The sequence below is a fragment of the Anomalospiza imberbis genome, chromosome 17 (genome assembly GCF_031753505.1).
Source record: "Anomalospiza imberbis isolate Cuckoo-Finch-1a 21T00152 chromosome 17, ASM3175350v1, whole genome shotgun sequence".
In the NCBI taxonomy this organism is placed as follows: Eukaryota; Metazoa; Chordata; class Aves; order Passeriformes; family Viduidae; genus Anomalospiza; species Anomalospiza imberbis.
Genome location: NC_089697.1, coordinates 6,066,366 through 6,093,021, shown reverse-complemented (window position 1 = coordinate 6,093,021; position 26,656 = coordinate 6,066,366). Strand labels below are relative to the sequence as shown.

The 26,656-nt window shown below is 46.4% G+C and overlaps 1 protein-coding gene across 1 annotated transcript; it reads left to right on the top strand.

Annotated features, from left to right (window-relative positions):
• The first annotated feature begins 1,718 nt into the window (after positions 1 to 1,718).
• SLC13A3 (solute carrier family 13 member 3) lies at positions 1,719 to 26,531 on the top strand. The gene is made up of 13 exons (XM_068207599.1): positions 1,719 to 1,872; positions 10,995 to 11,260; positions 11,594 to 11,757; positions 16,291 to 16,357; positions 17,080 to 17,265; positions 18,138 to 18,263; positions 20,547 to 20,642; positions 22,365 to 22,469; positions 23,454 to 23,551; positions 24,635 to 24,747; positions 25,046 to 25,207; positions 25,551 to 25,688; positions 26,276 to 26,531. The coding sequence occupies exons 1-13, from the start codon at positions 1,762 to 1,764 to the stop codon at positions 26,459 to 26,461; spliced, it is 1,818 nt and encodes a 605-aa protein (XP_068063700.1). The 5' UTR covers positions 1,719 to 1,761; the 3' UTR covers positions 26,462 to 26,531.
• Positions 26,532 to 26,656: the final 125 nt, after the last annotated feature.

Genomic DNA, 26,656 nt, shown 5'->3' with positions numbered 1-26,656 from the left:
TTGGTCCGGCATGTGGAACTGAAACACGGGCTCCCAGTCTCTGGCTGATGGGTATTTTGGGTAAGCTGAACCTGTTTTAAGCAGTTGCATTGTTTTACTGGCCTGAATTTTGCTTTCAGTCATCCCTCTGTCCATCCTCTCCATCATGCACCACTACCCGAGTCATTGAGCAGCTTCTGCTCCCCCAGCCTGCTGTAGCATCGGGACAGCACAGCAATCTCCTACTCATTTACTTTGGCCATGATAGCTTTGTATTCAGGTTGTTGAGCAGTTAAGGGAAAGCAAGATAAAAATCCTCATGGATTTCTCTCGGTCAGCTCTGTGCTCTCTTCTGGGCCCCGAGAGAAGGTGCGTGTGCCAGCGGGGCTGGGCAGCCGCGGGGCCGGGCGCCAGGCGGATGCCGGATCCTCGCGTTGCCAGCGGCCCCCGGCAGTGCCCGGCAAAAGCTTTTGTGTCCGTTCTGCTGTTTGAAAAGAGCCGCAGTGGTGATGTCGCCACCCTTTAGCCCCTGCCCGGGATGGCTGCGGGCATTAACTGATTTGTTACGATTTGTGCAAAATTACATACATGCTTTTAAGAAGAGGGAGGGGAACGGAGGAGGTGGATCCAGACCAGGAGCAGAGTCCTGCAGATGGGAGCACAGTCCTGTCTCTATTGCTGATTGTACCACCACATTCTGATTTCTTGTTCCCTGTGTGCCAGTGATTAATGGTTTGTATAAGGGGGATGAGGCTTTCTCACATCTGCGTTTTGAACCAATGCGTTTGACTTCAACTTCCTTGATGATCTAGGAAATGGGATCAAGGGGGAGTAACTCTCTAGAGAGCTGATTAATTGTGAAATGGAGAGGTTTCTCTGCTGAACGTGAGTTTTATACATCTGTCAATATATGGCACTCAGAGGATGCTCGTGAAGTACTAAGCGTGTTACTTTGCTTTCCCATTTTTCTCCCCACACTCAGCTTTCTCCCCACACTCCCCATTTTCTCCCCACACTTGCAATTCTTCAATTGCAAGAATCCAGGCGGTGCAAAAAGCAGCTCCCTTGGCTTTGATCTCTTGCTCATCTTGATAGTGGAGCAGCTGGTTTCCTGGGCTGTTTGCCTCTCACTGCGCCCAGATGAGACCGGCAGCCTCCGCAGTACTTGCTGAGATTCACTGCGGTCAGGAGAGGGGATCCTGTCCTGCCCCACATACTCCCCCATCTTCTTTCTGATGGCCCCGATACAGGGCAGAGCTGGTAAGAAAATCCACCCTCGGAGTTCAAATTGGGCAGCTTTTGTGTTTTCTTTGTGACTCATGAAGGATCCCTAAGGTCCAGCCCGATAGGACACCCAGGGTACAGTCAAGGCTCGTCGCTTGCTCGCTGGGGCTCACACTTACGTGAGCCAAGACTTTGCCTCTTGCTTTTCCGCTATTTCCCATGGCTCTATCCCCCTCCGCACCGCTGACCTTTTGTTTGGTTGTGTTTGCTTATTTTTAACAAGAAAAAAAAAAACAGGAAAAGAAGAAAGGCTGGGAAATGGTGAGATGGGGGAAAGGAGGGGGATGTAGGGGCCGTATAAAGGCGGGTATAGGGGATGGGAGGCGGTATAGCGGGGCGCAGTGCCGTGGGGCGGTGCGGGGCCCCTCCCGGTGGGCGAGGCGGGGCGGAGGAGGCCGGGGGATTCCGGGGGGGTTCCGGGGGGGTCCCGCCTACCGGGAGGGCCGTTCCCGGGGGATAAAGCGGGTGCGCGGCGGTGGATGCGGCGATGGGCGCGGGATGGCGGCGCTGGGGGCGCTGGTGAAGAAGGCGTGGAGCGTGCGGAGGTTCGTGGTGCTGCTGTGCGCGCCGCTGGCGCTGGTGCCCATCCTGCTCAGCCTCCCCCCCAAGGTACCGCCAAGGGACCCCGGGTGGGCACTGCGGGCTGGGGACCCCCGCTGCGGGACGAGGGCCACGGGCACCGAGTGGGGCACGGAGCAGGACAACAAACTGGGGACGCTGCACCGGCAGCTGCAAGCGTGTGGAGCGGCGTTCCACCCTGGGAGCTGCGGGACACGGACCGGCGACACAGCCTGGGTGCCCCGTGCCTCCGCTTGCCTCAGCACCGGCGGTATTCGGCTCTCGAGAGGGTCATCCTGCTGCCTGCCAGGGTTTGACCATGGAGCAGAGTGTGGGCTGCACAGCTCCTCACCCTTTTGCAACAACTTAAAGTGCGAATGGAGGGGGCATCCTGCGGGCATGCCGGGTTTATAGGGGAAGAAGAGATAGATAACGTGAATTCTCTTTAATGTTTCTTATATAGACATTGGGAGGTGGGAGGATCGTATGAGCTCAAGCTCAGTGGAAATGATCCGTGCTTCTTGCTGATACCCAGGTGCCCTATAGTTTTTATTAGTAGTGCCCAAATGGCATCTGGGACACTGAGGCAAGACCAGCATCACGCAGGGCAGGGCTTTGCAGAACTGGGGTAGAAGTAAGTGCCCGGTGCTGAGAGTCTGCCTGGCATCGCCGGCCCGTCCCCGTAGCGATGGGAGTGGCAGCGGGCAGCGGTGGTGGCAGTGGGACAGGGACCTGCAGAGCTGTGCTGCTGTTTGTGCTGCAGGGCTGGGAGTGCCGGGGAGACCGGAGTGCCGCCCGCACCGCTGGGGGTGACTCAGGGGGACCTTTGGTGCCGTATCTGAAAAGGCTTTGCGAGTAAGATAAGTGGTGTTTTGTAAATGTGGAAACTGGTCTCCTCTTAAGGTTTGTGCTTTAGCATGTGATGAGCTGCACATAAAGCAATCTGCGGCAAGACTTTGGGGGCTGGAGGATTTTTTTGCACAGCTCTTGTGCACCAGGAACCTCTGAGCCTTGGGTGGAAGTCCACGGGGCGGTGAAGACACTGTGGAATTTTGCACCGTTGACTTCAGCGTGAGCAGGATTTCACTCTCAGGTTCTGACTCAGATCCATTTGATAATGACTTTTTTTTACATCAGAAAATACGTAATGATCAGTATGTAGTGAATATAGAATAGTTTAGGTGCTGTAAGGACACAAAGTTGGCACTCTAGTTCTGCCTGTTCAGTGCTTGTCAGGTGAAACCTTCTCCTTTGAGATACAAAATACACTTGTTAAATTAAAAAATAATATAGATTGACTATTGCTTTATTTAGTGACACCATATATTAAAAGAGACATTTCTTTGGATTTAATGTCACTTTTTTTCTCTGTTTTATATTATTGGCTGAGTTATAAATAGGACTGTGTTGAATGTCTGCCTCAAGGAGCAGAAAACACATTGCACAACAGGTGCTAAATTTCCTTGCAGATTCATAACTGAATAGTTACATTTCTACATTAATTTTCAATAGCTGAACAAATGACTTCAAGTGTCTTTAATAGCATCTTGTTTGACTTTGGCACTTGGTAAAATTGTGAGATAGGATTAGAGAGGGAGGAGATGCACTGTGTGCTAAGTGCAAGCTCATGTCTGGTCTGTGCAGGGGTTAATTGTGAGAACAAATCACAGATGAGCCCAGCACTGTGGGAAGGGCCTTGATCTAGGTGCTCTGTGTGCTGGTGCAAGTGTGTAGTGTCACACAGGCTGTACAAGGATTTGGATGTTTAGGAAAGGGGTTTCTGTATGTGTACAGAACTAAAAAATGTCTCTGTGGTGTAATGGTGCTGCTCAGTCCCACTCAGCTCCTTCAGTGAGCTGGTAGTCCACTCCAGGGTGCAGTCCATGGAGGACCTCATGAACAGGGTGGTCTGATCAATGCTGTTTTATTGAAGCAAAAGTGGTGTTGGGAAAGTGGAAATGTTTGCAGCTGAGCGGGCGGCAAAGCAGGGATACAGCTGTGGTAATGGAAGGAGACCCTGGCAGAGCTGGCTGCTCTGCTGCTCGCCTTGGGGGTCTGTTCTTCATCCTGCATGGGCTTTAAACCATCAGAGGTGGTAGCAGTGGCACTGGCTGGTACCTGTCAAAACCTGGATGCTCACATGAGTGAGCATTTCAAGCAAGTCCATACTGCAGCTTCCCCAAGTTCTCCCAAGGTTTGGCATAGGGGGGAACCTGTAGCTGTTAACTCCTGTACATAGTTGTATCTGTTCGTGTTCAGGGGTCAATGATTCATCAAGGGTTTCAACACTAAACTCTCTCATTTGTTCAACAAGAAAAGAAACTTGCTGTTGCATCAACAGGGGATTAAGTTCTGACGTCTGGAGCTTGCCTGACCCCCTGTCCGCAGCCCGAGCCGCGAGGGGCTGTGGGAGAAGAAGGAGCAGGTTACGCTTTTAACCACACTGTGAAAACAGCAAGGGGGAGGAACAGGCGAGGGGTCAGCAGGCAGGGGATCAGGGGTGGCAGAGTGTGGAAGTTGTCCTGGCACGTGATAGCAAAGGCTGCATGCCCTCGGCTGCACCGCCCCGGTCAGGCGGTCTGTCCTGCCACGGGACTCCAGCCCAGCCTCGCGCTCTCCTGGGCAGCCAGGTCGTGAGAGCTGCTGCAGGTGTTCAGCAAGAACTCAACTGACTGGGCTGCTGCTGGAGTTACTGGGAGCCTGTCCCAGGCAGGGCATCCAGGGACAGCAGGCTGGGGCAGGAGGAGCTCCTGCGCGATGTGCAGCCACTGTAACAGCCGTGATGCTGCCGAGTGCTTGCACATCTGAAACGTGAGGGTGTTGGACAAGCTGGAGAACCCTGTGCTCCTGCTGGGATGGTCGGAATGCTGCCTGGCACAGTGCAACAGAAACTGGTAGGAGAGGAGAAGCATTGAGGACCAGCCTCTGCTGGTCTCAGGATGAGCCTTCCCTCGTGAGAATGTGTCTTATAGGCATCTCTGCAGTAGTTTCCTGCTCTGTCAAAGTTAAAAATCTGTACTCACATCATGTCACCATCTATGTTCTCCCTACTGGGATACTCAGAAATTTTAATCTCCCAAGGGATTTCCACCATAAGAAGCCACCTCAGCTTTGGTTTCAAGGGCAGCATTTCACTTGGATCTGGAGACCAAGAGCTCATGACTTAAAGCTGAGAGAACACAACAGGCTGTGGTTCCTTGGATTAGTATGTCCTTTCTGAGTGACACCCTCTGCTGTGGGTGCAGTGGGTTTTCCAGGGAAACCTACAATTAAGTGACATCCCCCTGGAAACCAAAGAGGAAATCATCCATCAGGTCTGCCCTTGCTTACTGGTGATGGACTCCACATCCACATCTTCAAGCTGTGATTAGAGCTCTTGCCAGCTGTCACTCTGCAGTGTTTTTTCTCCAGATCTCTGTGTGAGTCCCTTCACAGAGGGATGGTGACAGGGCTGGCACTGCTGCTATGTTAATTGCCCTTGTTTTTAATTGATGGCCTCTGTAGGTGGTGGTTGTGTAGGGGGAGGCTGCTGTAAATGGTTTTGTCTACAGCCTCCTTTCTGCTAAATAGAGAAATGAAATTTCTGCTTTATGGATGTGTTTGCTGAGACTTCAGGGTGTGCTTCCCAGGCTGTGTCGGGAACAGTGGTTGTGTCCATCACATCAGGCAGCAGAAGGAAATGCCCTGTGTAGAGCCACTTCCCAGGATCCAGTTCTCTGCACAAGGGCCTGTGTGTCACCTCTCGCTCTGGTTGCTGCTGAAACGGCTGAATATTTGTCCTGTGAGTGGAAGTGCCTGCAACCCCCCTGCTCGGAGGGCTGTGAATGATTGCAAAGAGCTGGGGCAGGGCAGGTGGGGCTGGAGGAACTGTTCTGCTGGAAGGGGCATGGGGGCACTTTTAATGAGCTGTGCAAAGAGCTTGTTCCAACAGCTTCTAATGAACTCAATGTCTGCAGCCTCTTGGCTTGGTAACAGCTGAGGCAGCCAAATCTGCTAAAAGGAGCTCTGAGCAGGCAAATAGGGCCCAGTGCCTCCAGAAAACAGACTTGACTTCCTCGGTGGCCATAGAGCAATTTAAAATTAACTTGGATGTGATGGGTCCTCCTGGTTAGAACAAGGAGATTGTAAGATCTTCCAGAAGAAAAATTACAGTGCTTGCACTGGAAAGCAAAGAGCATGAAGGGCGTCTTTGTGGGCAGAGGGGTGATGCAAATGTAGACAAAGGGGATGGGTTGTTCTGCACGCTGGAGGGGAGCTGGATCCTGGCTGGAGAGCATAGCAGGAGCATGGACAGGCAGGGTGCAGTCTAGAGAGCAGCCTGGCGGGAGAAGTAAGTGATTGTAGCCTGGTTTTACGTTTCATACACAAAGTCCATCTCTGCAGCGTTTGTGCATGGTGATTTGGGAAGGCCAGTTTCACAAACCTGGAAGCAATGGTCAGTTAAAAGATGAGAGAAAGAACTTCAGTGGGGAAAGAGGGGAATAACTGAAAGTGCAGTGACTACATTTTACCACATCCTCTGTGAGCTTCAGTGCAGAGAGAGGGCCAGCCTGGCAAAGAGCAAGCTGACACTGGAAGGATGTGAAAGCAGCAATACTTGGGTTGGGGGAAAAGGAAGTCTTTATTGACAAGAGTTAATATTAATTGGAAAACATGACTGCATCTAAAACATGTCTGCCTGATTCCTGTCTGCAATGGTTGACTCTATGATTGTAAAGGTCTTTTCCAAACCACTTGTTTCTGTGGTCCTGTGAAAAGAGATGTGGAAGAATTGAGGAAGAAATCCTTGGGCAGGGTGTTGAGGGTGATGAACATGAATGTTGTAATCTGTTGCCAGATGGACAGTGAAGAAAAAGCCACACTCAGTGAAGCATTTTTGTTCTATACTGAGCAAAGTTCTGATAGTGCAATCCTACAGCATAAGAAATTGACTGATAATAAATATTTTTACTGTGATAGTAACTAAACAGAAATTTAACATTTCATACATCTAACCCTGTCTACTTTAAAATCTATACATACAGACAACTTCCATACAATAGTTTTGCAAGAGCTGCCTGAAGAGTTTGTTGTGTACCAATAAAGTGGGTGTATTTCTACAAGCCCCAGTAAAGATGGAGGCCACCAGGGATGCTGACCACATGCCAGGCTGATCTGTAGCCTCCCTTGGGAAGTATTAAAAAAAAAAAGATGGGAGATCATAATATGTAATTAGTTCAATACAGCTACATGACTGGCTACCCACAGCTAAGGTGGTTAATGTGGTATTTGTGTGTATGGGAAGTGTGAAAGTTGACAAGAGCAGTGAAGAGTCTAGCAGGCTGCTATTTGTTGAGTTGGTGACTTTTTGCCACACACTCAATTTGCCAACTTTATCTGAGCTTTAGCTGTCTCATTTTAAAAGAGATTTTTTTTTTTTTGCCAGCTACAAAATACCTCAAGTTTAACAAAAATGTTTAATAAGCTTTATGTCATTTTAGCAGAGGAAAATAGATTCCTTGAAGCTCTTGCAGCTTTGTGGCCCTGTGTTACTTGCCCCTTTCTAGCCACTCTGCAAATAGCCAGCGGGAGCAAAACGACTCCACTGGCAGGGAGGCTGGTAAACAGGGCTTGGGTTGAGTCCAGATTACATAATGCTTGCAGGAGCTGGGTTAGTAGAAATCAGATTCACAGATCCATCCTGCTGGAGAACAGGCAGTGGGCACAGTGGGGCTGCTAGCACAGTTACAGCTGTGACATGGGAACACTCAGCACTTTTCTGCTCCAAGTAGTTCTGTATATCACAGGTAGGATGTTTCTTTGTGATAGCAGAGGGATAAAAGGGCTCCAATTCAGCCAAAATCTCCCTTGGTATTGGTATCATGGTCCTGGAGGAGCTCTGTCTGCCAGTCTTTTACCTGGTTATAGGGTGGTGGGGGAGCCTGTGTGGGCTGATGGGGCTGTGATGACCATGCAGCATTCAGGGGTTGATGGAGAAAACCCAAAGTTTGGCAGTGCTAAGGCAGAGCTGCTGTGAGCACTGAGTCTGCTGGGTGGGGAAGCTGTGGGCTCTGGCTGTCGTGGGGAACGAGGTCCAGCTGAAGGTCCTGGTGTCCCTTTCAGGCTGGCAGTGGGGACTGGTGGCTGTGCCTGTGTCTCAGTGCTCTGCCTGGGTGAGCCAGCTCGCCTTACCTGACCCACATTCCCTGCCAGAGCCTCCTTTCCCTGGGGCACCTCATCTGCCCTTCCCAGAGACCGCCAGGTCTCCTGCCCACAGGAGACAGCCTCGTGGCTTGGCTTCCTCTGCCGTAGCTCAGCAGGTCCCCCAGGGTGGAAAATCCCCAGTGCTTTGAGTGTAGCAAAGACAGGATCTGTGTCTGGAGGGGCAGAGGTCGATCCCAAGGCTCTTGAGCAACAGGAAGAAGAGCTGCTGCAGTCCAGAGCCACAAGTGCTTTCCTGGAAATCATTAAATAGCTATAAAATTAACCTGATCACAAGATCCATTTTAAAGTTCATATGTGCCACCATAAACTTTGGTAGAATTCTGTTGAAAATATAAATACAAAGCTGCAGGGAGATACAAGAAGTAGAAGGAATCTTGACAAGGATGCAGCCAAGGGATGGAAGGATAAAGATTGTGTGGAGGTGATGGTGCCACACAGAGCAGCAAGTTCAGCTCAGCCTGTCCAGGGCCACCCTTGGCCAAGTCCCTAAAGGACCATTCTCCTGACATTTGTTAGCATTTATTGTTTGTGTACTAACCAAACATCCCAAACACTGGGGACACCAATTAATTAACATTTGCAAAATATCTTGAAATCAAAAAACTTTCAATTTCATATAGAGTTTGATTCAATTTTATTGATGACTTTTTTTTTTTTTCCATTCTGGGGAATGCTGGGTTGAAATTGAAGTTATTGTGGATTGGTCTTGTTATTTTTTTGTTCAATGGTGGTCCTATCTCAAAAACCTTTTCAATACAGCTGCAATTTGTCCTCTTTTAGGGTAGAACAAATTGGATAAACAGCACTACTGCTTTCTTCAAGTGATTTCCTGTTGATCCATGTAGGTTTCAAAAATTCAGGGAAGTCTTTCACATAGCAGTTCTTTCTGCCCTGTTTCATTTTTACCCCTTGGCTTTTGATCTTGCAGTGAAGAGGAGTTATTAGATTGATGCTGTGTTTCATTGCAGTGTTTTCCAGAACATTTTCCATACACTGGAGAATAATTATCCATTACTTATAATTAGTTTTCTAAATTGTACATCATCTATTTTGTAAAGTCAATTAAAGCCTTCACTGATATGCTCTTGTATCATTGTTAAATATTTTCAGTAGCTCTGTAAGAGCTAAAGTGTCTTTATTTTGAAGTTGACTTTGCTGCAACTTTCCTTGCAGGAAACTGAAGAATATTTTGCCAGTGGGAGAAAAAATTATCCATATGGCCTTTGGAAATCAAAGGGAAAAGAGCTTAATGAGAGCAAAGCTATTTCTTTGGCATATAAAAATAACCATAGTAAAGAGGAATTATCAGTTGGCACAGGAATTAAATCACTAATCTAGTGGCAAACACTTTAAAACATTATTCTTTATTTTTGCAAAGTTTCATGGTGCCAGGTTTGCTGTTCTGGTCCTGCTGGTTTGGGGGAAATGAAACATGAGGAAATGAAGCCAGGTGCCAGGGCTGAGCTGAGCCTGAGGGTTTTGCTTCACATACTCTCATATGTCATTTTACTGGCATCTAAAATTAGGTCTGAAAGTGATCTTTAAATCCAGATCTTGGGCACTTCATGTGAGGCATTGACACTGCTACAATTAATGTATGAAAAAATCAGTTACACTCAGTTCTGCTGTGCTCATGTTTCCACACACACTGAAGTGCTGGGGCATTGCTAGCAGGACCCCTTGTGAATGCAAAGCCTGGGTGTTAAAAGAAAATGAGAAATTCTATCATTTTGTCCACCTTTCAAACCCTCACTTGCAGATGTAATGAACATAAATCCATGTTGGTTTTGACCTCCTTCAGCCCAGGCCTGCAGCAGATTGTTCATAGGTGAACAGGCAAGTGGTGGCTGTGATGTACCTGCTCTGGTGCCTGGCTGAGCCCTCAAATGATGGGGCTGAGGCCACATTATCCCCAAAATGGAGCTCCCCAGCCCTTGCTGTTCCCAGCCTTGGCAGGGAGCAGAGCCATCATCTCCCCCTCAAAAGCCCAGACTCAGTCCAGGGGAGGAAGGTCCCAGCAGAGGGACAGGGGTGCCTTTGAGTAGTAATTCAACCTGCTCAACAACCTGGAAAAGTGATAAAATAGATAGTTCTGTGGCTTCCAAGTGATTCTCGGCAGTTATTTATAGTGCTGTGGGCACTCTGCCTGTGCTTGCTGACAATATCCCTGTTCAGCCCTGCCGTGACCGAGCCCAGCTCTGTGCTGGGCTCTCCCATCCCGGGCTCGGGGCTGCTCTCCTGACTTCCTTCCATTGCTCATTGTTCTGGCCGTGGCTGTTGTGACAAATGGCTTTGGTCGAGTTTGTGCCTCCTGGGTGGAGGGATGAATTCACGCTGCGGCCTGGGGCACTGGGTTTCTGCCAGCCTTGGCCAAGGCCGGGGTGATGCCGGGCAATGCCTGCCCGCAGGAAGTGGTGTGACACCGGGGTGCTTGATTTACTGATTTCCGTAGGGGCCGGGATCAGTTGCCATGGAATGGGTTCTCATAAATCTCTTGGGAGACTCTGATCCAAGAAAAGAAACCTTTCTGAGCGCTGCCTATTGCAAATGTGGGGAATGTACATCTCCCAAGGCTGTTTTTGCATAGCTGTGCAGAGCATGGTCTGTGGAAGCTGGAGGGAAAGTACAAACATTAAATGGGTCAGACACCTGAGCATGTTAGCAGCAGTGCCAGCTCTAATTCAATATTGTGGGACAGCTTCTGGTCTCCAAAGATTCCTTGGTTGATGCCTGCAAGCATGTGGGAAGATCAGGCAATCAAGGAGGATTTTGGTTTTGCTGTGGCCTCAGATCAGTCCTGAACCCCTTACACAATGTAGGGGGGAAGATGTTGTACTTGATGGAAATGATTTGGGAGAAGTACTGTATCCTTAAGGGAGTAACTGGAGCATTTTGCTTCTTTAAGTGTCTCCAAGTGACAAGATGTCTCTGTAATGCCACGTCTCACTTTTCCTCTCCTCCTTTTGCAGGAAGGAAGATGTCTCTATGTGATCCTGCTGATGGCCCTGTACTGGTGCACCGAGGCCCTGCCCTTGGCTGTGACAGCTCTGCTGCCCATCGTCCTCTTTCCCTTCCTGGGGATCCTCCCATCTAACAAAGTTTGCCCACAATACTTTTTAGACACCAATTTCCTGTTCCTCAGTGGTTTAATCATGGCCTCAGCCATTGAGGAGTGGAATTTACACCGCAGGATTGCTCTCCGGGTGCTCATGTTGGTGGGAGTCCAGCCAGCCAGGTGACTATGGGAGCAGGGGGTTCTCCTTGGGGGATGTGAGCAGCAGGTGCTCGGGAAGAGGTTCTGCTGAGCTGCTGCTTTAGTGGGGGCTGTCCATACCCCCTTTTCTCCAGTTTATTGTGTTTGTTCAGCTGTTTGCCCCTGGGCCAGGGCAGCACAGGAAGAATCGTTTTCGTTCAGCCCCATACTTGTGCTCCACCCAGTTTCAGGAGAGTCATAGAAATCCTTTTTTATATTGGTTTTGTTATATCTGTACATGAGCTTTTCCTCCTAATGTGTCAGAGAACTTGCCAAACTGAAGAAATTCAGCTTTTCCTTTTTTCTCTCTTTCAGACTAATCTTAGGGATGATGTTGACAACGTCTTTCCTGTCCATGTGGTTAAGTAATACTGCCTCCACTGCTATGATGCTTCCAATTGCAAATGCAATTTTAAAAAGCCTCTTTGGGGAGAAAGACACATCTAAGGATATGAACAGGGAAAATGAAGAAAACCAAGGTAATTGAGACAGGGAAGTAGTATAAGCCAGCTGAAGTCTGCCCTGCTGCCCTCAAATCTGCCCCATTTTGTTGACTTCACTGGCACAAATACCATGTTCATTAGCTTGCAGCTTGATCTCAGGGCTGGTCCCACTTTACTGCACACTTTATTCCCATGGTGGAAGAATATTGGCAGAAAACTCCCTTTTATCCTGCCCTTTCCTCATGTCATGCAGGAGGCAGTGCTTGTGAGTGGCCTGGAAAACCAAAAAGAGGTGATGCCCAGGCAGCCTGCTCCATAAACCTGCTGCTGGCACAGGTTAAAGTCCAGCTCTGTGGCACGGTGGTGGGGGGATTTGTAGGGGTGCTGTGGGGATAGCTGGAGCCAGGGAGGGCTGTAGATAGGGCAGGTGATGAGTGGGGTCCCTCCCTGTGGCACACAGAGCTGTCATGCACGTGGGGCACGTGTGTTCTCTTGTTTTCCTGTTTGTTCACCCATGGAACTGGAGCCTGAGCTGGAGGAGAAAGCAAGGACTCAAGGCAAGACTGGCAGGCTAACTATCTGTCTATAAAGTGCTTTGTGATTTTTTCCATCTCGATGCTGCTGTTTGGTGTTGCTCCTGAGCAGGCTGAGGATAGGACGGGGGTATGTGGCCAGGTAAGGCCTTCCTCCAGCCCTCTCTTCACAAGCCATTTACCAGAACTTTGGGCTTCTGGCAGACAGTGATGAGAAACAGCAATCCAGAAATGACATCCTGACATCCCCTTTGCAGCTATTGCTGATATCTGGAGCAGTAGTCACAGCTTCTTCTTCTTCTTCTTCTGCTGCTTCTTCTTGCACTAATTAGTAATTCATCTGCCTTTGTGATTTAAAAGCAATGGCTTCTTAGTCCCTGCTGAGTCCTGAGGCAGATAAAGGAGTCCCCAGAAGAAGGCTCAAACATGTGCACATCTAATAAAGATATAGTTAATCATTCATCATTGATGTTTAGCAATTGTGAGATATTTGCACTCCAGGTTGCTTTATCATGTTTGCTTTATGAATTTTTGACTATTCACATCTATTAAAATCAACCTCACTGATTTCCTTGCTATAATTTCCTGTTCTGTGTTTTGTCAGTCTGCTTTTAACCTTTTTGTCCCCAGCCTCTGAAACTGACTGTGCAGTTGTGGCTGTAAATGCAGTAGAGTTTGGGAGCACATAAAAGGAAGATTCCCCACCTTGTCCCAGACACTGTTAAGCACAGAATTAACATCCTTGACTCACACTTGTAGTGGTAAGACAAGCCAGAAAAGGCAACGGAGGGGCATGCAGGTAGAAGAATGAATAAAGTGATGCTTTGCAAATATCATGTGATGGTGTGGTTATGTTTGGGGGTTTTTGTGTGGTTTTATGGGTTTTTTTGAGATAAAGGCTTTTAAAAGTTATTTATGATACAAGTGAAGGAGGAATCACCTATAAAACGATGTACATTTCGTACATCAAAATCTGCATTTTTATGTAGACTTTTTATTTGAACTTTAGTGTCCCAAGGTAGACTCATCCTTTTCTGTAATCTTTCTGAATGGATGAGCAAAGCTGAGTTCCTTGAAGGAAGCCCTAGACCTGAAGTCAGTCAAAAGTGATGAATCTGATGTTACACTTAGGAGCAGAGATGTGCAGATGAGAAAAAGGTATACTAATTTCATAGTTTATTAAATGTTTATAATCTATGTGATTTGCGATCTGTGCTCCAAAAAAGACAGATTCATTTGTGAAGGGAGCTGTATGTGGAAGAAAACTTGTACAATGGCATGTGATAAGATCCGTTTGCCAATTGACTTGGTTTCATAACACTGTGGTAGAGTCCATGAGGCTAAAAACTATTTGGGTGGTTAAAAATAACAATTTAAAATATAATAAAGAATATGTGACATTTCAAAGCATTTGACTCACAGCAAAAAATCTCAACAAGTGTATGAAACCAGTTTTGTGTAGGACTTTGCTTACACACACGGTGCCTGAAATGACGTAATCTCTGATCAACTGGTGACACTTTTTTCCTGATGAGAGAATCTCAAGATTTTGATCACTTATGTCCATGCTGAGCTATGTGGGCAGCATGTTATAGATCAGCTAATATTTACTTTCTTGTGTCATTGACAGCTAAAACTGAGTATAATAATTTGTTCATTTTCACACACTTGGCTTCTGATGCAGGAGAGCAGATAGTGAGGCTGGGTGGCTGAAGTCCCATCTGGTTCTGGTGGATCAAAGCAGGGTTAAAAATTTAACACCAACAGACATTTTTCAGCTTCTAGAACTTTCCTTTTGGAGGTGAGCCCTGCAATTCTGTCTGACATCTCCAGCAATAAGTGTGTGACAAGCTGCAATCTGCTGTGCCAGTGAGCCTGACCTGTCTCCTGCTTCTGCCCACTAACCCCTCACTGGCAATATTTCATTTCTCTGAGCACCTGAAATATCTCCAGGCAAAAATCACAAGAAAATATTTCCATTCTTTTTTTCCTTCATAGAGAATATTCTGCAAATTCAAGATAAACTGCATTCAGTGCTTGAGGTGTAACTGAGTCACAGACCTGGAAATTATGTCTCTAAAGGGGTAGGTGGGAAATGTGCATTTTTGGACAGTGCTGCCTGGTTTGACTGCCTAATCCCAGGCAGTGCTGGCAGGGTGTGGCCACAGCACTGCTGCCTGCATCCCTCAGTGGGTGGAAATAGCTCTTTTCAGGTCTTCTCAACCTTTTAGAGACAGTAAAAATATCATTAAAGCAAAAACTATCTAGGAAAAGCATTTCTGCCTCTAAGGTATATGAGGTATTTTGGTGAAATGGCCACAGAATCCTCATATTGCTCTGTGAGAGGTGTGCACAGATGGGTCCAAACTCTTGTTACCTTTGGTCTTTTCTGACTTATGGGCCTGTAATCATTTTCAATTCCTTTTTTACAAGTTTCATAGGAAAAGTTCTGCAGTATGCCTGGCTTTCTTTTGCATGGTAACCTTTGCAATCCTTCGTTGAAAGATAACTCAAAGATGGTCCTGCACAGATTGGCTGGTAGTCTGAGTTTAGCTGGGGAAAAAAAAAATTTAAAAATGTTGACGTAGAATGAAGGGTTTTTGCAGAGCCAGGACTGGGCTTCAGTGGGACAGAAGTGTAAGAGCCTTTGGGCTAAATCCACTGCAGGGACCAACAGTCAACCATGGGTCAATGTTCATCCTTCTAATTACATCCCTTCATTGTGGCAAGGTTGGGATGAAAGCTCAGCATGTGTGTATCCAAGCCAATTAACTCCAATTCAGTAAATTAGCCATGTGTAAAACATGACATTGCAAAAATCCTTGGTTCACTGAGCTGGAACGAGCACAGTGTCTTTGGTGCACACGTGAGTGAGTCCAGAGACTTTGACCACTGGCTTCTCTCTGTGCTTTTGCTCTCTAGGTCATATTGGGTGGAAGGGGATTGGGTTTTGGGCTAAGAAGGGGTGCAAGGAAATTTGGAGATTGCTTAGGTGGCAGTACCAGGAGTTGGGCTCTCTATGTAGCTGCCTGCAGAGCGCAGGGAAGTGCAGGCACACAAACCTCTGGACCCAAAACCATGTAGAGAGGACAAGGAAAGGCAGCAGAGCCAGCAGAAGTTGGGAAGGGCCACCTGGGCTGAAGGTGGATAAAACTCACAAGTGCTCCAGTCCTGTGAGGAACATGGAAAATGAGGTTTGGTAGCACATCTCCCAGCCTCAGGAGGTCAAGCCATGACCACAAATGCCACAAGCCTTAATGTCAGGTCTGGTAACAGAGAATGATTGTATTGCATTTCCATTTTTTGATTTCTGAGTTCTCCCGTGGGTTGGTGTGGTCAAGTGATGTGCAGCTCCCAGTGTACTGGTACTGGCTGCTCAGCCTGCAGGGTCTGGCAATTGTGGAGAGGATGATGGGCTTGGAATGGTCCTTGCTGTCAGGGTGGCTTTTGGAGGACCCGGTACAAAACCTAATCCCCGAATGTGTCTCACTCTTGTCTTTAAAGAAGGAATTACAGCCTTATGGTGACTGCACTAGATGTCTGCAGGGTGTAAAATTCTCACCCCATGGGAATGAAGCTCAGTGACAGGGAGTGCTCCTGCTGTGCCTTGGGGGAAATGCCTTACAGATACAACAAAGCCCAACAGTATTCCTTCCTAAGAATGATTAAGGTTAATCCTCCCCCAGGAAAACCCACCCCAAACCCATGACTTGGTAAGGGACACCCAGGAAGTCTGGGCTGTGTTAGAAGATCCCAAAGGCCAACCTGTGTCAGAAGCTGTAAAGGGACCAAGTGCCTGGGTGTTGGAGGAGAAGCTGGGTGCTGTGGTGGGGCTGGAGCAGTGGCAGGAGGAGGTGGGCTCCTTCATCCCTGCCAGATGTGAGCTCCTGACCCCATCCCCTTGGTGTGAGCTCACCCTTCATTTGCACAGCCCCTCCTCTAAGATGGTAGTTGTTTCCTCTGTCCCTCTGTTTGGTTCAAGGAGAATTTTCTAGATGCTTTGAACTGTTTTAAAGTCCTCATCTTTCTTTTTCAGCATCTTTACAGCAGAATAAACTTTACACTGTACCAACTGAGATGCAGTTTCTGGCAAGTACTGAGGAGTAAGTTAACTATAAAGTTTGTATTAGAGAGTTAAGAGAGAATTATCCCCTGAGCTAGACCAAGTGTTAGGAATTTGAAATTCAAGCACTGCAATGTTTTGATTATACCGAACATCCCGGTCACTAGCAGCCTGATGATAAAAACCCTCCTCTGTGTGTCCAGCATCCCTCTGCATGTCCAAATCATTACAGAGGTTTTTTTTCAGCCACTCTGAAATCATAGCCAGAGGTGTCTCCTGCTGGGGATTTGTGCCTTGGTTTTCTCAGGAACATCAAATGTCTGAAGCAGATGATGTAAAACCCCCCAGGATTTGCACACTGGCCATGGTCCTGCTTTGATAACAAGGATGGGGAGGAAGCATCTTTTCAGGAACACAGCAACAGATGTTTCTTCCCTCAAATCTATCAAATTTTAGTTCTTTTTCCTTTTGGCAGTCTTGTGGACTTTGTGCTCAAGCTGCTGAGGGTCTGGACAAGACACAGGCACCCTCAGCTCCTATGGATGGGTCTGAGGGTGCTCTGTCCTCTGCAAGGCTGACAGTCCCGTGTGGCACTTCACCAAGCAGACCCCTCTGCAGCACCGAGCTGCTAAGGTGTCCTTGAGCACACTGGGAGCTTGGATTTCTAAAAACTGGGAATTTTCCTTCTGTCAAGGCTCTGAAGTGGTTGCACTGTATTTAAACCAGGGCTTTCACCGGATTCTCTTTTGGACTATTTTAAAGCAAAGATCTGGCGGAGGAGAAAGAGCTTTCCAGTGATGCTCTTTCAGACTTAAAGAAGGAGGAGGAATACAAAACAAACATATGGAAAGGTTTCCTCATCTCAATCCCATATGCAGCCAGCATCGGAGGTACAGCAACGCTGACAGGAACTGCACCAAACCTGATCCTTCTGGGACAGCTGAAGAGGTATGGGAGGTTGTCCTAGGGAATCCTTGTAAATCCTACAAGACAGAGACATGTTCTTCATCCCTGCAGGAAATTCCTTTCTGTGCTGAGTGCTGGTTTGGAAAATTCATGCCCTTCCATCACGTTTTGGGAAATGAAAGCAGGCTTAGACTTAGTAAGCAGGTTTCCAGCATAGCCAGGCAGGCTGTCAGCCAAACTGGAGCATGTGTGCTTCAGCTCACCGGTGCTTCTAATCCCATTGAATTTAATGGGATTTGACTCCACGCCTACAATTAACCTGGTAACTGTTTTGATGAAGCAAACTGTGTAGTGCTTTGTGAGCAATTATAGCTACTGCTGTATGGGAGAAAGAAAAATAATGAACCCACTACTTCTTAGTCATAAAAGATTCCTCCTATGTGCACAGGAGCAGAGATTTATGCCAGCCCAGGTGCCCACAGGTATTTCTTACTTTTGCTGACCTCTACAAGGAGTACATACAGCCTGTCCTGGACACTGCAGCATCCCTGCCAGGTTCATGTCCAGACTCTCCAGCAGTTTCTGTAGCAGGATTTAGTCCTGGGTGTTCAGGAGAATCTTTGCATGAAGGCATTGTCCAGCTGGAGGGAGATTTCCAGATCTTTCCTTGCAGGCTTTCACAGCTGGGCTGGGTGAGATGGGGGTGGCAGGGTGTCCTGGGAGTTGTCCCAACACAACGCTCCTCACATTTCCTTATGTCCAGATAACTCCTGAGGCATGCACAGGGATAGTTCTTAAATGCACAGGGCCAGGTCTGTGGGATATTTCACTGCTGATTTCAGATGCTTGTTTATCCATAGATGGAAGGGTTGCTTTCCCATCTTGCATTAACTTGATTTTTCCCGTTTGCTTAGTTATTTTCCAGAATGTGATGTGGTGAACTTTGGTTCTTGGTTTATGTTTGCATTTCCTTTAATGCTGATTTTTCTTCTCATGGGATGGCTATGGATCTCCATCCTGTATGGAGGAATTAACCTGAGGTATGTTGATATTTACTATACATATATGTAGTCTGGTTATATTAACATTATAAAATACATGGTCATCATTCTTCTCATCCTAAATTTTCTGATATCACTTAGGATCATCTTCTGGAAAGTGGGGGAATTTAGAACTAACTCTAGCAGGCCCATCCCATAACAAGTCATCTATTTTTAAAAAACTGATATAGAATAGGAAGGTTTTAAAGATATCTCATATTTACATATACTTTATCCAACTGAAATACATGTACAGAGTATGCATAATATTCATTCAGTTAAATGTATAATATTTAGACATAGTTTTACTGCCTGACCTTGGCCTATGGAGAGTAAATGGCAGATTTTTAATGACAGAAGGAAAAGCAGGATAAAATCTTAGTTCCCCATGAAATAGACAGGATTTCTTCTTGGGGCAAAAACCTGGGTTTGGAACAGATTACTTCACAACAGGGCTTAATTTTACAACAAGGTGTTAATCTGTAACTGAGAATAACATGTTTTTCCGGCAAATCTTTGCTGGACACATGCAACCCCTCAGTGTGCACAGCCTAAAGCGATTGCAGCACTGCTCTGCTGCTCATGGGGAGACTTTTTTCCCCCTCCACACTCTCACAAGTGATGGTAACAAAGTCAGAGTCTTGCTTTCTCCAGGGACCGTGCAGAATTTGTGATATTTAGAAAAGTCTTTAATTGTTGTTTTGACTTTAAAATGCAAATGTGGAGAGAGGGGGGAAAGGAGAACAGGTGTCCAAATATTTACATTGTCTCAGACATAGGGAAAAAAAGATCAATGGGAAAGTTTTCATCCAGAAAATGCCAAAGGCTTGTCCTTGACTTGCTGGTGGGGCTTCTCAGGAGGCTCTGCGTGCTGCTGTGTGATGCTTGGCTGGCTCCCACTGCTGAGGGCTGTGCTGCTCTCACCGTGTGCCAGGGCTTGTGCCGAGCTGAGCCTCAGTTCCTGTGTCCATGGCGAGGGCTGGGCATGGCACACCCCCAGCCCCTGAGGTGAGGGAAGAGGCCAAAGCCCCGGAGAAAGCAGAGCTGCTGTGGTGCTCAGGGACGTGATGCTCTGTGTTTGCTTTGGCTCGTCCCCAGCACAAGGCCCGGCTCTATTGGGATAGCTGGGCCGGCGCGGATGCCAGAACTCCCCCGTGGTGAGGTGCGTGGAGGAGACACTGCAAAGCTCCGCGAGTACAGCCAAGGCTCCAGAGGAGCCTTGCTTGGGCTGTAACTGCCTGGGGATAGTGGCTGGATTTCTCTGTGGGCAGGTCCTGGGTGCCTGCAGCAGAGCACGGGCAGGTGGACACTTGGGCTTTGCCTGACACCAAAAGGCATTAAAAGGCTGAGGTGTGGGCTGGCTGAGATGAGGCTGCTGTTAATAACACCTCCCAAAACCCAAGAAATTAAAGGGCCAGGAACTTGAAATGCAGGAGGTTCTGAATGATCAACCATTCATCTCTACAGAACATCCAGCCACCCTTTGAAACAATAAATGAATTAAGGAAGGGCAGGGACCATGGGGATGGGCAGATGCGTCTGATACAGAAATTTGGGGTTGCAGTTTTAATCAAGGTCACAGGCAGTGTTAGAACCCAGGTTCAGTGTCATGGGATGTGATGGGAGATGAAGTGCAAGATACGAATATATCATTTGTATGCACATGCTACAAAGGAGCAAACTGTGAGCAGTCAGTGCAGCCAGACTAAGAGGCTTAGCCAGGAGCACATTAACATTCCCGGCCACTTAGAAATTCCTCACATTTTTTGTTGATCCTCAGCAGCATCCTGGGATCACCCAGGAAATTGCAAGTGACTTGAAAAATGAAGGGACAGATTAATTTTCTGTGTCACCCTATTCCTAGTCGTTCTGCCCAAAAGGCGGTAACTTGCTTGGAAGGAAGACAAGGAAATCCTGCAATGTTAGGACTTTCATTTGGCAATTACAGCCCACGCTGGAGGAAACAGTTCAGAATATAAAGAGAGGAAACTTCCTCACCTCTGCAGGGTCTCCTTTGTATGAATGCAGAGACAAAGGATATATATATATAAAGCTTTATTACCTTTATCTCAGCAGAGATTTTCACTGTTAATCTTCATAATCTGAAGGTAACACAAACTGAGCTGCCAGAGACATGCAGCTCTTTGAACCTTGAAGAGCAGGTGCTGGAGAACAACACTGAGTCCTGCATGTGCTGCATAGAAAATGCATTATTTCCTATGTGTCATTTAGGTCAGAGGCATGTAAAAATGCATGTAAAAATATAATTGTGTTTCTTGGCAGGGGCTGGAAAGCAAAAAAATCAAATATAAGAGTGGATGCAGAAGCCCGAGCCAAAGAGGTGATAAAGGAGGACTATCAGAAACTGGGTCCAACAAAGTGAGTTGTAAAGCTGGGATAGAAATGAGACAGCAGTTAAGTAGTTTTGGAAATATCCTGTTTTAAGAGTAGAGGACTGTGGAGAATGGAGCTTTTTAAAGAAAATTATATCTATATTTCTACTTATCTGTTTGTAACCTGCTGAACTTGGCTTTCTGCATGCTCCAGCCCCCTCACCTTTGCTAGTGTGAATAATTGCAAATAGCAGCTTGCACTCAAATCTGCTGAAGAACAACATTCCTATTATAGAGGGAATTCATGCTGGGTTGTTTAATTACTCTTTATGATTTTTCTACTCCAGGAACAAACCCAGTTCTGTGTGAGTTGGGTGCTAACCAGCACAGGCTGGATTTCAAGGGTTTGTGCAAACCTGTCCTGCAAAGCAGGAGGCATTTGCTGAGAAGGCTGATGATCATATTATGGATATGAATCATATGGATTGTGGATATACTTAAAGAAATCTTAAAGCTCAGAGAAAGTATACAGGAAGAAGTCAGATCCATGCCATGGAACAAATTATTTTTTCTGAATAATTCCCTCAACTACGATAGTCAAGTGAGGAAAGTAAAAGCTGGTACAAACTAGGGATGGGGATTCTATTTTGGAGTAAGGCACCAGCAGAAAGAAACATGAGTTTTAGACTTCTGAGAAATGCCAAAAAGAAAGGGGGAAGCAGGAAAAGCTGAGTATCTCCAGAAATCCAACCCTCCATATATATTCAACCATCCACTGATATTCTAGGCAGCCAAGACTACTGAAGACTGTTGAAACTGTAGGGTTCATCCTTAAATGGTCTCTGTTTCCCCATCTGTAAAATAATATTTTCATACTCAGGGCAATGCTGTGAATATCCAGCGATGTTTGTGTCCTGCTATCGACATTGTAATTATTTCTGTTGTGTGGAACATGGAGTGGTTCTTCAAAGACAGCTCTCTGTGCCTGTGCTGTAAATGAAAGAAATTGGTTTATTTGTTCCATTCAGTACATTATCGAGCAGCCTGCAAAATGTCTCTGAAAGAATCAAAGTCCCACTTTGAGATCTAGGAGTGGGAAAGTCCATTAAGCTGAGCTCTACCAATTTGATTAGCAGCCCCACAACTAAAAATCAGCTCAAGCAGCCTCTTCCCAAGCGCTTATGTACCCTTGCTTGTGCTCAGAGAGATTTTAAATAGAATTTTGAGGCATCATCTTAAACCTTGGTTAAACCTTAACTGCACTAGATACTTAGTGAATGCTATTGCCTTTTACCCTGCTGTTTGTCATGTGTCTAAGGGACAGTGCTTAGAATTTGACCTTGGAGAAATTTGTTCTGCTGTTTCATGTATGATTTGAATCTCAATCATCCTTTTGTATTGCTTGAGCTGCAGTGGCACCATGCCTGGCTGGCGTCCTGGAGGGACATGGTCAGAGGAATGGCCATGAGGAGCTGCTTGGCCCTTCCTCTCTGCCACACCCAGAGGGTCAGCCTTGCATCCCACTGTTGTGACATTCCTGATCTCCATCTTGCCTCTCCTCAGTGTCTTCCAATGAGAGAGTATTGCTGGCAAACACCAGTATTTGTGAATAGATTTGCAATCTGTCCCAATGTTTCACTGTAGCTGTTTTTAGAAAATCAGCCTCCCTTCTCAGCCAAGATGCTGCAGCAGGAGCTGGATACTTGTCCTAGCTTGGATCCACCCCTTTAGCACATCAGCATTTTAACCTCATTTCTTTTCATTTCAGGTTTGCAGAACAGGCAATTTTCTTTTTCTTCTGCATGTTTGCAATCATGCTGTTCTCCAGGGATCCCAAATTCATTCCAGGCTGGGCAAGCTTGTTTGCACCAGGGTAAGACTTTATTTTCCTTCCACTCTGCCATTTTGCAGTAACATTTCCAAGTCATTGACATTCCTGAGTTTCTGATTGTGTTGCTTAACACTATTACTCAGATTTCCTGGAATAAATTAACTGAGCATCAAGTAGCAGAGACAGCTTTGCATTTTCTCTCTCCTAGAGGAGGCGCATGAAGCTAGTGGGAAGTTGTGATGTGTCTGTTTGAGGCCATCCCGAGGATTTAATGTTGGGAATGCAGTTAATAGGTATATTTACAGTGAAATACTGAGTTCTTTAGGCAATCCACTGGTTTCACCAGTGGTCTGAAGACTGAAGAGAGATGGCAGGAGCTGATTCTGTTTGCCAAGTTTGTGTCCCCAGTGACAACCATACCTGGTGAAGATGAATAGATACAGCAGTAAGGGAATGCTACAGCTCAGAGAGGGTGTTGTTATTTCTTAAAAGAAGAGAGCTTCATAATTTGGTGGTTTTTTCCAAAATAAAATTCTAGTTTGATAAATGTTTCCTTAATATAACCAAGTAGTTATGGACCTTTTCCTCATCAGTTAATAACTCCTTAAATCTAACACATGCTTAAATTAAGCTTTTTACTGAATGGAGCCTGCCTTTCACCCGAGAGTTTGAGCATTTTGCAAAGAGCTCATATAAATAAGATGGTCTGGGCTCTGTCTCTCTTCCTCCCTGCAATAGGCTCAGGAAACTTGTCCTTATAACTCTGCAATCAGAAAACCAGAACATCAGCGTGGTGGGGATTAGATCTTGGTTTTTACTTTTGTAGGGCAGCTTTTCTGAAGGGTTCACAGCCCATGGTAGAAATGTACCTCGACAGGGAATTATAAAAGAAAAGAACTGTGAACAACAAGCACTGTTCAAACCTGATGGAAACTAGTAATCTTCTTTGGTAAATCCCTGTTCTCATAAACTTTGTAATTCTACAGGCTTGTGCTTCTTACAAGTGTTTCTGCTGCTTTTGGCCAGGTTTATCTCAGATGCGGTTACAGGAATCACCATTGTGATTATACTGTTCTTCTTCCCTTCACAAAAACCTTCCTTCAGGTGGTGGTTTGACTTGAAAGGTGAGTAGGAGACTCCTCCAGGCAGGGATTCTGTGCTTGCCTGTGTCCTGGCAGGGCAGGCATGGGGCAAGAGGCAATGCTATTCCCCCGTGGAGCTGCAGCAGCAGCACTGTCTGTGTGGAGCAGGGTGGTGGCTTGAAGGTGCCATTTGATCCTAGAGAGGCTTTTTTTTTTTTTTTTTTAAATCTGAAGTACCAGCCACTGCCCTGCTGCAGATGGCAGGAATGATTCAGTTGCTCATGTAGCTGTGAGGGTTGATGCCATGGTGGGAATAAGGGATCTGAACTGGGTGTTCATTTACCACAGCAGTTTAGAATTTGAACTTCTAAAGCTCAAACTCTCCAGCAGGTTTTGAAGTCTTGGGTCAGTCCTCTTGCGGAGCAATGAAATACAAATTTTAATTCATAAATTTCTTGGAATAAGAGATGATCTGAATGGGGAGAAGTAGCTGAAGGCCTTTGGATAGATGATGGAGAATTGCCTGGGGTCTGTGGGAACAAAATAGCAGCTGCTCTGAGTTATGCACATTTGTTGTGTTGTCCATACACAGGAAGATGTTTAATCAGGCCTCCTGTGGATAAAATATGTGCCCTTTTTCAACAGAAAATTTCAGTCCCATTAGTGCATCCTTCCATACAACAGAGCTCACTTTATCACGTATTAAGAAATAGCTTTTAGGGGAGATGAGCTCTCTGCTGTAAAACTCACTGGCTGTTGAATAAAAAATGGAAAATTAATAACATCTTTTATTCAAATGGCAGAAATTTTCCTCCTTCTATGGACCGCCATCTGTTGAAGAAGATGTTTATGTCTGTTACAGAGAGAAAATTAACTCGATATTAAATAATAAATTGAGAAAGAAAAGAAAACTTTATTGCTAGAATGTTTTTGGGTTTTTTTTACATCTGATAGTAAGTTAAATGCTCCTTTAGTTGGCTAACTCAAGACACTCCATGTGTGTATTTTATCAGCAGCTCATGGTCAGTGAGCACTGCTGTCAGACTCATGGTATCATTCAGTCAGGCAATGGCTGATGCTCCTCTTCAGGTGGGTGTTTGACACAGGCCTTTCCTCTTTGTCCAGCACCAAACACAGAGACCCAGCCCTTGCTGACTTGGAGGAAGGCCCAGGAGACGGTGCCCTGGAACATCATCCTGCTGCTTGGAGGAGGCTTTGCCATGGCCAAGGGCTGTGAGGTGAGGCCCACAGCAGATGCCATGTGGCATCATCCTGCCCAGGAGGGTTGGATCTTATCAGGGAGTCACTTGGTGTTCTCATTTGGCTTTGGAAAACTTGTATCAATGGAGTCATCACACTCAAAGGACATATTTCTCAACTCCAAGTGACAACAAATACACAGCAGATAACTAAGGAGGCTACAACTCCTTGCAAGCTGCTTGCTGTGAGACACCCTAAGGACAAGTTCTAGGAGAGGACCAGTTCCCCTGCAGGGATGCAGGAGGATGACTCCTGTTTTTACTCTCCCTTCTGCAGGAGTCTGGCTTGTCTGTGTGGATAGGAGGCCGTCTGCATCCCTTGGAGGGTGTGCCACCTCCCGTGGCTGTCATCCTCATCACGGTTGTCATCGCCTTGTTCACGGAGTTTGCCAGCAACACTGCCACTATTATCATCTTTCTGCCTGTCTTGGCAGAGCTGGTAAGGCCATCCCATGGCGAGAGCAGCTCCTCCTCTGCCCCCTCCTTGTCCTGCCCCTTGGGTGGGCAGGTGTGTGTTGGGTCTGTGCTGGGATAGGCACTGGGGAATTTTCCTACTCCTGGGCTTCAGGCTCTTTGAAACCCTTGGGAGCAGCAAGTCCAGTAGCATAACGTGGGCACAGAAGGATAATAATCCTTCAGACTTTGATGTGAGACATGTGATCATTTATTACAGAGTGTGGGATAGGGCTGTGCACAGCACACTGGCTATTTGCATCCTTTGGTTCATCTGCTGGCAGCTCAAATCCCCAGGGTACAATTTCTGTTCTTTTCTGGTTTTCCAGGCCATTCGTCTGAGAGTGAATCCCCTCTATTTAATGATACCAGGAACTATAGGATGCTCCTATGCATTCATGTTGCCAGTCTCAACACCTCCCAACTCAATTGCGTTTTCCTCTGGACATTTGATGGTCAAGGATATGGTAAGTTCCTTTAGACAAATAAAATGATGAAAACAATCAGCCCGAGTGTTTAAAGAAGGGTTTTTTTTCTGTATTGTTAGTACTCAATATGTAGTAAAATGAGAAGACAGAAGTCTGATACTGTTCTCAACAGTGTTTGAAGGCACAGGATGGAAGGAGCTTGCATGAAGTTGAAATTGGGAGCCACCATGGTTCCAAATGGTGACAAAAGTGGTCTTGAATGTGGTCAGCATCCCCCAGCCCCTTGTCCTGTTTCTCTAGTGTCAACAGCTCAACTTTCATAGGTTTCTGGATGCAGGAAAATTTCCCCAGCTCAGTGAAACAAAGCTTATGAGTAAAATTAGGCTTAGTCCCAGTTCCTGCTCACATTCCTGGGGCTAAACAGATGTTAATGTTTTTGATGGATCAAAGCTTGGTAAGCAGCTGCAGAATGGCCTTTATGGCTTTAAGCCTGCTTAAAATGTTGCTAATATTAACAGCAATTAAGCCTTCCATTTTTATTATGTTTGCATTCAAATAGCTTCGTGCTTCACATGCTGTAGATGTCCAGTCTAAACTCAACAGCTGTCTTTGTATTTCTTTTGTAGGCAAGAACTGGGTTGCTCATGAATCTTATGGGAGTTCTGCTTCTTAGCTTGGCTATGAACACATGGGCCAAGAGCATCTTCCAGCTGGGGACCTTCCCTGCATGGGCCAACATCCATGCAGAAAATGCCACCTCACTTGTGACAGCTGTAGAAAATGTCACTTTAAGTGCACTAAATAAAATATGAACAAAGCCACCCCCGGGGAAGGACTCACTCACTTAGGACTGGGGCACTGGAATCGTCAGAGTTTGCACAGGAGGAAAAGCCACGTGGCTGCTCACACTGTGTGGGACCTTCTGGTTTAATTTTATTTTTAGAAATTCTGGTCAGTGTCCCAACATCCATTTGTTATTTTCTCTGGAGAGCTTTCCCCACCTTTTG

Excerpts from the sequence above, each read along its gene's own strand:
- SLC13A3 (XM_068207599.1), top strand. The coding sequence starts at position 1,762 with ATGGCGGCGCTGGGGGCGCTGGTGAAGAAGGCGTGGAGCGTGCGGAGG. Across the intron at positions 18,264-20,546 it reads TATGGAGGAATTAACCTGAG|GGGCTGGAAAGCAAAAAAAT; the intron begins GTATGTTGATAT and ends GTTTCTTGGCAG. Across the intron at positions 20,643-22,364 it reads CAGAAACTGGGTCCAACAAA|GTTTGCAGAACAGGCAATTT; the intron begins GTGAGTTGTAAA and ends TTTTCATTTCAG.